Raw genomic sequence first — 16,414 nt, 5'->3', positions numbered from 1 at the left:
GACCCTACTGTTTTCCAAATCCATTCCGAAGGGAGCCACCCACGTGCGCATATCTTCTACTAACATTTTGAATATATATGCTTTTGTGTTTGTATTTTAAAAATACAGCATTTATATCCTCTCTCTCAAGCCTTCTACCTTCCAGGTAGGGAATTTGGGGAAAAATAAAATGGGAATAAAAGAAACATTGCTTGAAAGTGCAATGTCAGATTTCGCAGCTCTTTTAGAAAGCTCATTTTTATTGACGCTCTGAATTTTTCCACATGTAGCAAAGGAGAATAATGTGAGAAAAGGTGTTTGGGGCATGTTTATAGTAAACTACAGTAAAAGCTTGCAGTATATCTAAAAATAGGCTCCAATATAAATAAGTGGAATATTTTTTTTTTTACCTTTGCATAGCACCTTTTGCTTCAAATCCTTATGAAAGAAACAGTGCACAATTTATTGGATTTAATTTTAATATGACGCCATTACAAGTAACCATTTCAAAATTAATGTTTTAAGCATTGTTGTCTTAGAACATACTGACTGTGCTCATATCCACATGGGGCATTGCTTACCCAGTGCAACAGTCTAGAGTTTAATTTATGTTACAGGACCATATCCATGAAATACCAGCTGTCAGAGCAGAAGGTCTTGTTTTAGACCTGAGTACCTACATTGCTGCCTGCTAACAGAAACAGTATCTAAAAAAAGGTAGCAAATGTTGTCTGTCGACTTAGGAAGTATTATTCAAATGTGAGCTTTCGCAAATTGAATTTCCTATTTGTCTCTCTTTGCCATTGCATGAAAATACATAGTTACAAGGTATCATTTAGTATGTTGAAATACTGCCTAAGCACCCAATCTAACAATTTTTTCTGTTGTGACCTTGCTGTGGCTTTGATTTACTTTTGAAATAGATGGCAGGTCTTCTAGCTTTGATTGTTTCTGGTAAAAGACAGGCTAGTCTTTGATCAGTTCAGCTTTCCCGTCTTTTATGTGACGCAGTAAGTCATTTAGCTGGGTGACAAAAGAAAGAACACCTAGATCTGGAAACCACCATTGTTTTGGAAAGCAACGTCTTCAACATGTTGATTTACGGTTATATTCCATTCACAGTTTTTTATTGATAGTGTTTTTACATTTTTAATAAAATCACATTATCACACTGATAAAAATAAAACTTTTTATCTGGCAACTTTTAAAATCTGCGTATCAGAAATGTGAGAGAATGCTGTATAATAGTTTTGCAAATAAAGGAAGCTGAATTCTGATGATATATTTATTATTTAAACTTTGGTGGTAGTTTTAATTACATATTCTGGAATTATTTTCTATATTAGGAATTACGGTACCAATCATGGTCCTTGTTTCCCGCTTTCTTGAGTGTATGTGTCCCATAAGCATTCCAGCCAGGTTACAAGGTGAAAATGACAGTGTCTTATCTTGAGGCACCAAGATGGATGGAACTTCGCCTCTCTTCATGGGTCTAGCCCACAGACACTCGCCTAGAATCTTTAGCGATTTCAACTGCATGGAGGAAAAAACGTTACCTAGCACAGAAGAAACTTAAATGACTAAATTTCGGTATTACTATACATGGAGTACGGTGTAGGGATACACCAGAACTACCTACAGTACTTACAATGCAGTATGTTTTGCCAGGGAATTAAATGGATCATATGTCTTTTGCTGACCAGTAAACACTAATGTCATGTTTTCTAAGCAAATACAAGAATGTGAAATTTACTGTTTTCTGCAGAAAATGTAAATGATGCTTCTCCCTTTGTCTTCCTTTCTCTTTTTACACACACACACACACCCACACCCCCCCGGATGCCCTTGTTGGGTCACGCTGTTCTGCACCAAATAAAAGTAATCTGCAGCGTTCTATGTAGGAAGTACAATTAATCTGAGGAGTTGTACCTTCGTTGGCTTATTCAGCAAGGTATTATTGTCAGTTTTGAAGTATCTAACACAGGGCTGTTTGTGCTCTTTTGACAGTTTCCTTTATGTACCAGTATATTGACTGTCACGGCTTTTACCTGAACAAGGATTGTGCATATCTGGCCATATGCAGTCACAGGACAAGGCTAGCCAGAGAGTGGCGATGTATCTGTGTAACAGATATCTGTAACAGTCCACTGTTTTATAATTACTTTAGATCTTGCTTGTGTACCAAACCCCGCATTGTTCGGCAGGGCTGGGTGGCCCAAGTACACGCCGTATTAAGGCACATGCTGCTTTCTGTACTTGGTCGGACTTGGTACTCTACTTAGCACGGCAGTTTGCCTTTCTTTTATATGAGCCTCTGTAATGCATTAGGCAAACATAAAATGATAACTTGTGCTAATTTTTAGTCCCTCTTAACTGACTTTAAATGTTTGATATAGGTTTTTCCTGGGAGAGCTGGCAAAAAGACTCAGAAAGGAGTGTTCTTTGGGAGCAACCTTGCTTCCTGAGCAAAAAACCCCATCCTCAGTCTTGAACTGAGGGAAATCCTTTTTTGACATTGATGTTAACAAGTATTGTAGACACCCCTGGTGCTGTTTATCTGGAGATTAGTGTAGTTTAGCATTGACTGCATTTAAATCTTGTCTGCCAGATAATTGGAATCTTTTTTTAGGCATAATTTACATGAGTACAGGTTCTCTAAGCAGAAGAAAGGAACATTTTTTAGACTTTCAGCTCAGGCAGGTGCTGCAAGAGTTAGCTAAATGGGACGTTATCTTAAATGGAGATCTGCTAATTTATGAAGTAGTCTCATGCTCTACAATTAGACCTAAGCCCGAGTTCATTGTTGGGTTGTAACTGAACACAGCCCCACAGTCACAACTGTTGAGGTGTGAAAATTGAAATTTGTTAGAGGAAATATTAAGGAGCTCTGCCAGACCGAAGCATTAAAATTTATTCCATCCTACTTTCTTTGTGGCATATCTGCTGCACTTCTTTCCATGCCATCAATTTCTTGCCTATTTACCAAGATCCTTTTTTCAGTTAATTTTCTTTTTTTACTCAACACCGAAAATGTATTAAAAGGAGACTCTTTCAATTGGTACCTGGTTAGCAGAGTGAGGAGAATTTATTTCAATCATAGTTTAAGTGGTCAGTAGAGACTTTTTACTTCTCTTACGTTTATGAAGTAGTTTGTAGAACAGTTACTGTATAAGTTGATTTATGTACAGAGAGTGTGCATATGCTATTTTGTACAGCTATGCTTTTACAATACGATGAGAGAGAATATACGATGATGTAGCCAGTTTTTCACAGTACGTTTGAAGGAGCAAATACAGTTACAGTTAGGTTTGGGGAGGCAATTTTGCCATTTTCCGCCTGTTGCAATTCAGTGTTTTGTATGTAATACAGCATTTTCAAGACCTATTAAGTTGAAATCTGCTTTAGCCTGTGCTACTCAGCTCTGATTAACAACATGTGTTTCTTGAAAGGATCCTCAAGCAAGCATGCCTGCGCTCTGCAAGCGATATCACTGTACCTGAATTCTTTTCGTTGTGCAGTCTTTTGAACGAAAGAGGAGGAAAAAGCGGGTGGAGATGACTGAATGCAGAGGTCACTATTTTATGTTCTTGCTTGCAATGTCAAGCATAATGTGTCCCTCATTGGCAGGCATGGTCAGATGGAGGAGCCAGAACAGAATAGTCGATTTAATCACTGTATTTTGTTTTTGGCCATGGGTTTTCTGGCATACATATCTCTGCACAGTGGTAGCCAGAGCTTGGTTCCAGGAGTAAGTGCTTTTCGTATGTTTTGTAAATGGATGACAGCAGGCTTTTGCCAATTTTTCTGCACATGTGTATGTGACTTTTTGGTTTCTACTAAATTAGCTTTTTGTCATATTACAAGAAAGTCAGTAAAATATGTGTCAGAGAAGTGAATCAGTAAGTTGGCTGCTGAAAGAAATCTATCAATTATAATAAAAAATATTTCCAAGATCTAATTTCATAGCAGCATTTTACGATTAGGCTGTTCTCATTAATACTTATTTTTTTGTTGTTCCTGTAGTTTGCTATTTTATTGTGCTCTCCAGGTAGGCCTGTTTTATATACTACAAAGGAAATACAGACTACTGTGACTTTGTTTACAGTGTTTGGCAGACTACCTCCCAGAATTAAATCTTATTTAAGCTCAGCTTAAATCATATCTTTTACAGAAACTGCGATCCAGAAATAAAGTAGTGGTACAAAATGATGTTTTTACATGGGGGATTTTTTTGTTTGTTTGAATGGGGGTTATAGAAGTATTCAGCAATTATATAAATAAATATAATTTGTGACTGCTTCTTAGGATATCTTTTTTCACGAACCAAAGATTTACTACTGAGGAGTCTGAATGGATTAATTCATTTTCTTTTGTCAAGCAAGTGAAGTAAATCTGCCTTAAGGTTATCAGTCCTCTTACAGTGTATAGTACGCTGTGAAGTAATACCCAAACTAGGCAGCTGACAACATCTGCAGATAAATTCTGCGGTACTTTATTGTGATTCTTTTGTTTTGATAACTTGTTTTGATGACTTGTTGAATTGAGTTATTTGTGGTGACTCCCTTGCTTGGTATTTGATATCTCAAATCATGTGATTTTTGTCCATGAATTGGAATTTTTATGCCATTTATCCCAATTTATGTTGGCACAGACTGACTTCTGTGTTTGAGATAGTGCAATAGTTTATAAATTCATTCCAATCTATTTGCAATTTAATCTTGTGATTGTTAGAATGTAGGAATAGAAAATGAAACATTTAATTTTATAGTATACTTTTCACACATATATATAGCTTTTGTGAATGTCTTGGCTTTTCAGCAGAAATGTTTCATATGTCACGAGAGCTAAATTTTGATCTTGGATCAGTAGAGAAAACTGCCCTTGAAGATCTTCCTGTATTATTGATTCCTGGGAATCTCTGGCCCTAAGAACAGGAGGCAACTCCTTCTACTAATGAGAGTTTGTCTGCATGGAGGTATTGGAAAAGGTAATTAAAGGTGTAATGCACGTTAATTAAAGTCTGTTAAACTCCGTGCCCATGATTTTATTAATTGAGTGGCCTGAGGTCATGGTAATTCAGTCCAGGACCTTAAAGGTAAGGACCTTGTTGACACACACCACAACCAATGTTTTTTTTAATTTTTTTCCTCCCAAAGTTGTTAAATGTGTCAGGAATTTACTCTTGTGGACAAATCCATTTGTCAGATGCAGAACGGAAAAGTAAAATGGGCAAGGGCAGTGCTGGAATTTTCTTTCAAGGAGTTTTATGTCAATCTTCAGTTGGAAAGACGAAGCCTTTCATTTCTGGATTGTAATTAATGCTCAGAGTTTATGCATTAATAGTAGCCAGCGGGAGAGAGGAAATTGGGAGGGGGAATAGGATATGGTAGCCACGTCTCAGTGCAGCCCATACTGAGTTGCTGGGTCAGAGAGGAAGGAAGCTAGCTGCCAAAATAGTGTATATTTTTTTTTCCAGTCTTTGGTAACTCCTGGAGTTCTCAGACATTTTTTAAGACTTCTCTGGTGTCTTGCTATCAAATCCACACTTGTAAAAACATGACTTTTGCTGTTGTGATGTTTGTATTGCATGGACATTTCAGTAGGGACACAGATACTGCTGAGTGAACTGCAAGAGAAACGCAAACAGTGTTGAAGATCCACTGTTTACAGAGAACTATCCTGGTGGTGTATACGTCTGAAAAGAGCCATGCTGGTTTTACAAACATATAGTTTGCATGTGTTAATTTGAATCACTTTCAGTTTAGGCTTGTAAGTGGTTAAAATAAAGAACATTCTTGCTGACTGCATGGACTTCTGTCAGCTGAGTACACTACTGCAGTACCGCTATATAGGCAGACACTACGTCACGTTGTTATCTCTGTTTAGCTTGTCTGTGCTTTATCATGTTGCCTAACAGTTTTAATAAAAAAAAAAAAAAAAAAATAAAGAACATTCTTGCTGACTGCATGGACTTCTGTCAGCTGAGTACACTACTGCAGTACCGCTATATAGGCAGACACTACGTCACGTTGTTATCTCTGTTTAGCTTGTCTGTGCTTTATCATGTTGCCTAACAGTTTTAATAAAAAAAAGAAAAAAAAAAAAGAGACTAGTATGAATAGTTGTAAGTAGAACTATCTGAAAGCAGCAGATCTGGAGTGCCTTACACCAGCTGCTTACTGAAACAAAGAGGACTATTATGAGAGGCACAATAAATGTGTTTGCTATCTCTGCTTTCAGTTGCAGTGCAGACACAAGCCGTCACAGTAATGAATTTTGAAGACTGGAGTTTGGACTTGGGGAATTTTATAAAACACAGTTGTTTTATCAGAGTGTTGTCTTGCCAGTTGTATGATGCTAGTCTGGTTACCATGGAGTGTGGTCAGTTGGGGGAGACAAATGTAGTCAGTAAAACAGCATTTTGTGTGGTAGACTCTGCTGTGGTTTCTCCCTCTCTGGTTTAAATTCACGTTTGGTAAGGAGGAAAGGAGTGGGGAAAGAAGTTGCCTTTTTATTTAAATAAAAAGCAGTTTTAGCCCTAATCAAACTTACAGGCCACATGAGAACTCATCGTGCAGTACAAATACAGTATATGAATATGCGATTTATACCCCTAAAGAATGTAGGGTTATTTTTCCTCTTGATCTTACTCTGTTATCTGGACTCTTTTGTTTGGTATTGTTCTCTGCTTGCCTTGTGTCTGCAGGATGGGCTATACAAGATGCCGAGCACTGGCCACTTGTATCCTCTCATGAGGAGGTGCTCAATGTCTTCCAGCCTGTCCTGCAAGAGCTCTTGCTGCTCCTACCTGCTCACCGCTGCCACCTGTTTGAGGTTTTGTTAATTTGATTAATTTTAGCCGAAGGGCTCTGTGGTGCTAGGGATAAACATACCAGAAGGTATCTGAAGGCCTTGGTGTCCCTTGCGTAATTACCACATTACTGTACATTACCAAATTTGACAGGCTCGAATTAGAAGCCATTCCTTTCTTTGCTAAATTTCTTTAAAATGGGTTTCTTTAATTCCAACATATGATAGCAACAGCATTTGCACCAGATTTTCTACTCAATCTGGATGTTAACATATAAATATTCCTGTTACCATACATATAATAAGATGAATTTTTATAGTTTTAAAGAAAAAAAACTCCATTGAGGTAATTGTGTAGTATCAGGCTCCTAGCTGCTGTTGGGGAAAAAGGAAAAGTTTCTAACTTACTAAATTGGGCAATGTCTAGAGATTTTTGTCTTGTAAACACCAGAGTTAGCTTTACATGGATATTTAAATTGCCCGTGTTCCTGTCAGGAGTTGCTCAGAAGTCGTTAGGAGGAGTTAGGTGCCTACATGGAATTTGTAATTCCGGTAATGGAATTTTGTGTTTGAGTCTTCAGAAGTGATCTGAGATACTGCAGAGAGAAGAGTGATTGCGTTATGGGTGGGATGAAAGTATCACAAACCTTAGTTGATGAAAGTTTTATCTTTTGACATTGGTATTAACTTACTTTTTTCAAAGATAGAAGTAAGGGAGATTCCTCACTGAAAGTGGTATGATGTGGTTTACTTCTAAAGTTTAGAATATGAACACTATGTAGGTGGAGGTTTCTACTGGCAAAATATAAAGGCTGAAGAAAAAATGCAGAAATTTTACTGCTCTGAAGATTATTTCATATGAGAGGTCTTTTTGATAAAAGCTTCTCTTGTGACATTAGAGTGGTTGGGGGCTTCCCAATTAACGCTTCGTTTTTTTCGAGCAGGAGAGGATCTGGATGTCTGTCTTATAGCATTTGCAGTAGAGCACAGTTTTTACTATTTAGAGCTGAGATGGAAAGTTCCTATTTAGATTTGGTGCCAGAGTCTTTAATAGAAATCATGACTTGTGGTATATTATAGGTCAGTGTATATTTGCTAGTTTATATTATGCTGACTAAATTGGCAAAATGCTTATTTTTACTGGTAAACATTCAGGAGGTTTTCTCCTCACTCGTTCTTTTTCCAACAAAATAGTATTTGTCGTGTGTGGAGTTAGGGCAGCATTTTATAAATCTGCCTCGGCGATGATGTGAAAATGTGTGGTGGCATACAAAGATTTCCATTGTCAGGTACCTCAGGGCTGTAGATGGAGTTAACATTATTCTAATTTTAGTTCTGGAAATTACGGCCATGTAGAAAACAAAATGCTTCTGGCAGTGTAGGAAAAATACAAATTTTAAACTCTAGCAAAAGTGGCTATTTCAGGGATATTACCAGAATAGGTAACCCTGATTAATTTAGCTCCTCTCCAAGCCCCTTATGAAGCCCCAAAAGCATTTTTTAACATCTTTAAATCCCTATGAAGTCTAAATATGACAAGTCTAAATATGACCTGTGGCTGTAAGGATGTGAGTTCCAGTAAAGTCCGTAACTGTTGGTGAAATGCAGCACTGTGCTTTAGGCTATACGTTTAGTGAGACATTTAATTGAAATGGTGAAAGTACTCTGGCCCCGCTTTAATGCGTGCTTAGTAACAATATGTGAATGTGTTTATGCGCAAGCTAATTGTATCATTTCTGGAATTATTTCTACACAGCTCCCACATGCTGTGAATGGCATCTTCTGATAGGTGTTAGATTATATAAAATTTATAATCTACTCAGTACTGTACCACCAGTCTGTCTAATTGAAAATCAGCATTCTTAAAATGGAAATTTTGTGATTCTCGTGCTGAAGAAGTATGCTCTTTTGTTCGTTGCTCAGAACATAGTTTAAAAGTATAGAGAAGGACATTTAAGGACAAACTTAGACTTGCATCAGCAAGTTCCAATTTTTTCCCTAATTTTTACCTTGCATAGTTATATACCAGACAAGCTTGTTTTGGACAGCTTTTTATAAAAGGAATAATTTGAGAATTTGAACATTTGTTCAGTTTTAGATCTTGAATATTTGGCAAAAATGTGAACTGTAGCCCTGGAATTTATAACCACAACCGTAAGAAAATGAACAAAGTGTATTTCGCTGCGAACAGTCATGCTTTGCAGAATGAGGTAATGAAAGTTCAGGGTTGGAATGGCAGCTTGTGAGAAGGAATGCTTCTGAATAAAAATGCTGTTGGAAAAATGTGTTATCTCAACCTTTCAGATCATCTGGGGTGAGTTGTCAGCTCTCGTATTACCTTTTTTCAACTGTTTATTCCAGCATAAAGCACTAAAGTATGGTCTATGATGCCTTATTTATCTTACAACCACGTTAAATGTGCCTGTGCAGACTTGACATCTGTTTGGGACATTTTTCTGCAAGAATGTTTTCAAAAGCATGCTATTTTACCTCTCTTCCCTGCGGTGCTCATTCTCGCTTGTCTTCTTCCTGTAGGTGAAGCAGCTCTAAGAGGTGAGCCCAGAATGCAGTCTCTTCCAGTATCCTCTGCTCTAACCAACCATCGGACAGGCCCTCCTCCTATCAGTCCCAACAAGAGAAAGCTCAGCATGGACCAAGGGGATGATGAGCTAGACTGTGAAAATGACCATGTTTCTAAAATGAGTCGAATGTTCAATCCGCATCTGTAAGTGTCTTGCTTTTATTACCTCTGGTTCATAGAATTGAATGCTATCCTCTTCAGTTTTATGTGTGCTAAAATCATATTGTGTCTAAGACTTTGTGCTAAGTTTTTCCTTTGTTCCAGTTTGTATAGAAGATCTGCTCAAAGGCTGGTGTGATTAGATGGGCGACTTCTTGTTTTCTTTTGTTTTCATACAGTATGAAGTAACAGGAATTAGCCCAACTTGACTATTTATAGTAAAACATACATATTCACCTTGCAATTTCTAAAGTATTGTTCATTTGTTCTTTGTAAGCTGCTCCTTTCACTTCCCTTGATTCTGAGCGCTCTGTACTCTCTGCTGATGGGGGTGGGGAAGCAGAAGGAGGGGAAACAGAAGCGCTTTGCATTTTTCTGAGGCCAGGAGATTGCGAGCCAGCTGCTCTGTAGTCTGCCTTGACAACTGGGCAAGCTGCAGTTGTTGTTAAACATTACTTAAATGATTGCACCGCAGCTCTGACAGTCAGATGCGGAATTTTTCATACAGGTAAGGTGTCGATGAGTTAGGTGCATGTGTTGGGTAATCATCAAATGCCATTCTTGCTGTGTTCTCATTCCTGGGAATGCAAGTCTGGTTGGCATGAAGTACGGGCTTAGAGAATTCCTTTCATTCTTGACTGGAGGAAGTGATCGGAGCAGTTCCGCAGTCCAGGGCAGCCTGATAGCTGTGCGCCTTTCTCTGCTGCCTCAGCTCCTGCAGCCTCTGCATTCCTCACATTCCACGCTGCTGTGGACTGTTGTGTTCAGTCATAAGATGCGGACAGAGGTATTTATCCTCAAATAAATCACCATAGTGTTAGTCAGAGGCTGGGCCTGTAGTCTGCAGTCTTGGAATTTGTTACAAATCAGGAATCCAGCACTGAAGTAATGCAAAACAATAAAAGCTCACAAGCAGAGAGAGACTTCTCATTTACAACATACCTTGTTCTTTCTCCTAAAAACTTAACTATTTATAGCCTTTCCTTGGAGCCGAGAATGCTGGTATTGGAAAGAACCATATGCTGTATTTCTGTGGCATACATACATGACAACTGAAGAAATTTATGGCATTCCTGAATTATTATGTAACTTTGTGGGAAAAGGTGTGATTTTTTTTAAAAACTCATTTGCTAGTGATGAAATAAAACAGCTGGCAGTTACGTACATTATAATGCTTTATACAGTGGAGGCCATAAAAGTAATGAAGTCTGAACCAACAGACTCGTGCAACCAAGGTTCAAAACTAAAAGATACAGCCAGTTATTCCATGTGATCCCTTAGATATATTTTAAAGCTATCTGATCTTTTCTAGTGTGGTACATTTTTACTCATCCAGTATGGTAAATTTTTACTCAATAGATTCTTTCTGTGATTTTATGTATGAAATGTGCATCTTTTCTTCTAATAATAAAAAGCACTGGTTGCCTGCCTAGTGTTCATGTGATGGGACTTAATCTATTTCAATTAAACTATCTACTGCAGATGAATCATAATCTAAAATAGCATACACGAGGCCATCTTTTTTTCTACTTTGTTTTATAAGTTTGATTTTTCCATACGAAAAATATGCTTTCAACCGAATATTACAAAAACTCAAAACTTTTGTGGTATATCTGAAATAGCTGAATATCTGTAAATTTCAGATATATCAAAACAGTTCACAAACTTTCTCTGAATTTTATTCCCAGTTCCCTGCCGCCACCACCAATGAAGTTATTTTTTCGAATGTTTTTCATATTTTTCCCTCTTTTTTGGATTAAGACATTCTGGTTTAACAATAGAAATGGATTACTCAAACTTTGTGAAACTGTCCTAAAAATTCTGGTTTGGAGATGGGAAGTGTGTTGTAGAAGCTTGACTTGTTCACACTAAAGAAAAGACAGTAGATTTGGGTAAAGAAATATTTTAGGGAACACAATAATGGCAGTCACGTTGTAGTGACTTGGAGGTTCTAGAAGTGTAAGTTTGACAGCATTCAATTTAGAAAACCAAATCCATAAGAGATGTGGAGCATAATGTGGAGACTCGATGGCACGGTATCTTTGGTGTTACCAAAGACATTTTTGTGATTTGGACTATAAAGATGAAATTTGGAGTCTGTGTATTTTGAACTTTTCAGGACAAAGTCCCCTGAAAGTGTAGGACAAAAGAGTCGGTGATACAAAAACTGTTCCTGGGCATAGCTGCCCCAGTCAATATTAGGGCTACAGACTGGACATCTTTGCCACGTAGCAGTGTTTAAATCCATCCTCCTCTGGCTGAATGTCTTCAGTTATTCTGAATGCCCAGAATGGGCAGACCTTCTTCATTTGGAAGTCACTGCTTGGAAGACAGAAGTCTTTATAACCATGAGCAGCTCGTGTTCAGACATTTGGGTCTTTGTGATTGCGTTGGTAGAACTGTGAAGCAGTTGTATATTCATCCTCTTAACACCAGCATATTGTGCTTGGAAATGTATTTAAATAGGACAAGAATTGTGTGCTGTCGTTCATTAGAAATGCTGGTATCTTTTGTTAGCAATTGGCTGTTAACTCTTAGGTACCAGCCACCCTAGCATCGCAGTCATGGTGCTTCAGTGGGAATGAATCCATTCAAATGCTTTGGATATTTTGTTAGAAATCCAGTGACACCAGCCTTTTCTTCTGAAATGGAATGCTTTGAGATATTCCCTGCTCAGGTGTAACTCCCTGATGTATCTTCTTTGATTAGGTTCTTCGAGTTGCACTGAGGTATGTTTACTTTTACCATGGAGAAACACAACTACTGGAGTACAGTCGGCTCTGGAGTGGAGTGAATCAAATGCCCTGGAAATCCTACTGTGTTTCTAAAATATGTAATGGAATTCCTGTGCAAAGAATGATTTATCAAAGGCTCTGTTTTTCAGAGGAGATAATTCTCAGCTTTAGGATAAAAAAAATCATTTTAAAAATCAGTATGTGAAACTGCCTACCTTACTTACGGCAGTGTACTGGACTGTATACAGCTTCTGTATTTTTGTGGTCACAGAAGTTACACCCATAAGCTCCTCACTTGGGAAAAACGAATACTTCCACCCCAAATTAAAACCTAGGCATTGCAATATGAAACTTTTTTATTTGCCTTTCGCACTTTCTTGTATGTCCCTCAAATGTTTTACTTAAAATGCATTCATTAAAGTACAGTCTTGCTGAATTAGAATGTGCTTTTTGTACCATACTTTATTTTCTGGTGCTTTGTAAAGGAGAAGCGAGTTTATTTTAAGCCTCAAGCTGGAACATGCCTTTGTTTTCATATGACTTCACTAAATTCACCTTGATTTACAGAAGAGTAATTAGGAACCTGATTTATATAAGAATTAAAAGTGCTTTATGTATGGGTAAAGTGGCTGGAAAGCTATACCAGTCTTTCTTAACAAACGAAGCTGCTTTGTTACATTTCCAAGGTGTATTTAGCATTTCGTGGCAAGTCCCCTGTAAAATGAACTCCTATCTGGGCATTGTGGTGTAGGGGGAATGTGAATGAAGCGTGTTGTACCTTTAAGTGAAGGTCTCAGGCCTGACCTACGTTATGTGGGTTTCTTGTTTGTCAGGCTGGAGGCATTTTCTCATTTTCACAGTTCAGCTGAAAACAAAGGCCTCCTTATCCTTGCAGGGAGCTCTTAAGAGCTGACATCAGCCTTTTCCCAGCGGGCATCAGTTCTGCCGTAAGAGTCCTTGCAGGGAACGGAGGAGTCTGATAGCAGTTTCTTCTCATGGCATTTTGTTTGCCAAGTAGCAAAGAAAACGAGGAAGTGAGTAAAAGAGCACAAAATTTTATTTTATTTTGTTTTTTAAAAAAGAAATTCCACTGGGCTGGTTTTGCTTCTCTCATTTTTAGTAGGAGCTAGCAAATACGTAACTCTTAACTGCTTTTGGGCAAGGGACAGTTATGGCTAATACTTTATACTTGTGGTGTAGCAATTTTAAAAATAGTTTGTATGCTAGCCAGTTGTGGGATCAAATCACTATATTTAAGGTTGAAGTGAATTGATGTCACTGACATCTTCAAAAGGATTCAGATTTTGTGTTACTGGTAAAATTATATGTGAAACTGTCCGTTTGAATTTGTATTGGAAGGGGGCTATTTTTTTTTTTTTGTCCCTTGTAGAGTACATCAGGCTGAAAGTTAGCATTTTTGGTTTGGGACAAGCAGGCTTGTGAATGGAGTATTTTCCTCTCAATCTCTGTCACAATTCCCGCTTGGTTTGGTGGCATTAGGATCGCAATGAAAATTAATTTCTATATGAAAATCATCTTACGGCAAAAATTTGCAGCTGTTATGTAGGTGTCTGAGGAATAATCATCTCTTGATTTGTGTGATATATAATTTGACTTTTTCTTGCAATAAAAGAAAGGTCAACATATGAATAAGGTAGTTTAGTGTGTATCGCATAAGATGATGTTTCATTTTGGACATAACCACAGAGACCCAGACACTTCTGTTTCAAATGCTAGGTTGTGTCTTCACTTCTGTTACAGTGAAGGATCGTGGCAAATCTGATCCATAAAGCCAGGCTAGATTCCTGGAGTTTGGAAGCTGCCGTATTTCATAACTTCCTTACCATGAATATCCAATGGAGTTTGCTCACTTTAATGACACAGTAATAGAAATTACCTTGGCACCCTTTTTTAAAAAATCTGTCTTAAGCTGTCCTGAAAGTTACCCGGATTCGAAGATCATAGAATAATTCAGGTTAGAAGGGGCTTTAGGAGGTCATTTCGTCCAACCTCCTGCTGAGAACATAGTCAGCTGTGTCCTCTTCAAGCTTGTAGTAGCTCAAAGTAAGGAATTTTGAGTAAGATCTGAAGTACTCGATAAACCACGCTCCTTATTAGAGAAGGACTCTGTCACCTTCCTCCTTACCATTCCCTGACCCCAGCTGAGAATGCAGGGTGAAGATGTTCTGCAGAAAATCAGGTCCCCGTTGTGGCGGAGGCTGGCTCCAGCCCCAAGCAGGGCTTGAAAAGATTTAGAACTGGGTTGCAGAGGTAGTGTGGGAGTTTTCAGAAAAGTTCTTTGCTGCTAACTACTGCTTTTTTGGTTCCAAACTTCATGTGATATTAAGAAGTATGTTTACACTGTCATTTTATTGTCACAAATTGGAATTGAGAAAAAAACCCCAACGCACACAACTTGGAAGACCCCAAATGTCTCTCATTTGCTTGCAGGCATCTTCACTCAGTTCTCTCGGCACGAATATGCCTTTGAAGTATTTTAGGATTAACCTGGTGTTTTCAGAGCAGTCCTGTTGAAGCTGAAATCCTCTGTACTGCCAGTGGAACTGTTGCAGTGTGGCTCTTGTTGATTACAGTGGACAAAGGATTACAGAGCAGGTTTCAAACTGCCTTTCCTAATTTTTTTTTTCTTGTAACCAAACCAATCAGACATATTTTCTTGTTTATTAACAGAAATCAAGCACTACACAAAATTATTCTTAAATTGTTTCCAACAAATGCACATTAAATTGAACTTTCAGGGACGGACTTGAAAGAACTAATATATCTGAGGTAATATTTAACACTGAGTTTTGCAGAAGTTCGTATCCGAGGGGAAATTTCAGAAAGTACTCAAGTCCCTCTCAGTTCAGGAGGGTGTAGCCAAGCACGTGTGAAATGCTTGTTATGAACAGTTCCAGGGCTAAAAAATGACTGATAGCTTATTGGTCCTTCACAGAAAGACCTGATCTGTCAAAATTTGGGTATATGTTTTAAGTACTTGAAAAATCAGGCAGTGTTAGTTCAGGTGTCTCCACTTGCAAACAGAAAGGTTTTGTTAGCTAGCTCCAGAACCCTGCTTTGATACAACATTTTCCACTTTCATTTTCCTTCTCCTGTGAAGGAGGATAGGACGTTAAGGCTCCAAGCTACCTTGTGAAGCAAAAAGCTGTGTCGTCATTGTGCAGAGGCACCAGCACCGACACAAGGAATCACACGCTTGCTGGAGGCCTCGAGGAGGCCTTGTGCACGCAGGAACAGAACACGAATCCCTTGAGCCCCGGTGCTGGCTTTCTACCTGAGGGGCCGTTCTTCATTTTCATTAAAGGGAAATTCTACATTGCGCAAATATATCTACACCTGGGTGAAATTCAACACCAATCCAGAAGTCTGATAGCTAAGTAGGAGGAAGAAAAGAACCAGTAACGTTTACAAATGTATTCTAGATGTATATCCTAAGCATATGGAAACAAAGGTTAAATCTCCCTTCTTTTTATTTAAGCATTTTCCCAGATGTTTCCTGCAGTTTGACAGATGTACCATTTACTAGAAAGTTGCGCTCTTGAGAGTTAGAATGTTATGGACACGGTTGCTATAGACAATGACTCTGTAAGGGTAAGCTTTGGAATAAAACGTTACATTAATTTCTAGTTGAATAAGTAAATTTTTTTCCCCAGACTGAAAGTGCTGGACCGGACAGTCTCCTTTCATTTTCTCTCATGCTGTAATGTGCTACAAAAACATGCAAACTGGCTTTAACTCATTCCTGCAAAATTGCTGAGTGCTGACTCTGAATAAATGGCATTATTTCGTACTGTGTTGAAAGGTGAAAAGTATTCCTCTGGCTACTTCTAACCAGCCGTGGCCATCTTTACGTTTCAAGTAAGTGCTCTAATCGGTAGCCAGCATTTCCCCCTCTCTCCCCAGTTTTTGGTACCTCATCTGAAACGGAGGAGGATGAAATGGAGGGGGCAGTGAGCGTGCAGGCCCTAGCTCATGGTACCGCGGCGCTGCTAGCTTCGTGCTAATGACTCCCGAAGAATGATTTGGGGGGAGGAAGCCGATTAATCTCTCGTCGTGTCCTGCCACCTTTCAGCAACCCGGGCCGGCTTCCCGCGTAACCGCCTCTGGGAGCTGGCGGCTCTTAGCCCGC

At 38.6% G+C, this 16,414-nt stretch overlaps 1 protein-coding gene across 2 annotated transcripts in view; it reads left to right on the top strand.

Annotated features, from left to right (window-relative positions):
- Positions 1–16,414, top strand: part of VGLL4 (vestigial like family member 4) — an 89,579-nt gene that overhangs the window by 53,215 nt on the left and 19,950 nt on the right. For both annotated transcript variants that reach the window (XM_009287055.1, XM_009287054.1), the window contains exon 2: positions 9,325–9,514. In XM_009287055.1, the coding sequence (XP_009285330.1) occupies positions 9,325–9,514 (190 nt within the window). The remainder of the gene's footprint in view (positions 1–9,324; positions 9,515–16,414) is intronic.

This window comes from Aptenodytes forsteri, unplaced genomic scaffold (genome assembly GCF_000699145.1).
Source record: "Aptenodytes forsteri isolate BGI_AS27 unplaced genomic scaffold, ASM69914v1 Scaffold105, whole genome shotgun sequence".
Lineage (NCBI taxonomy): Eukaryota > Metazoa > Chordata > Aves > Sphenisciformes > Spheniscidae > Aptenodytes > Aptenodytes forsteri.
This window is presented reverse-complemented; position numbering and strand designations above follow the sequence as displayed.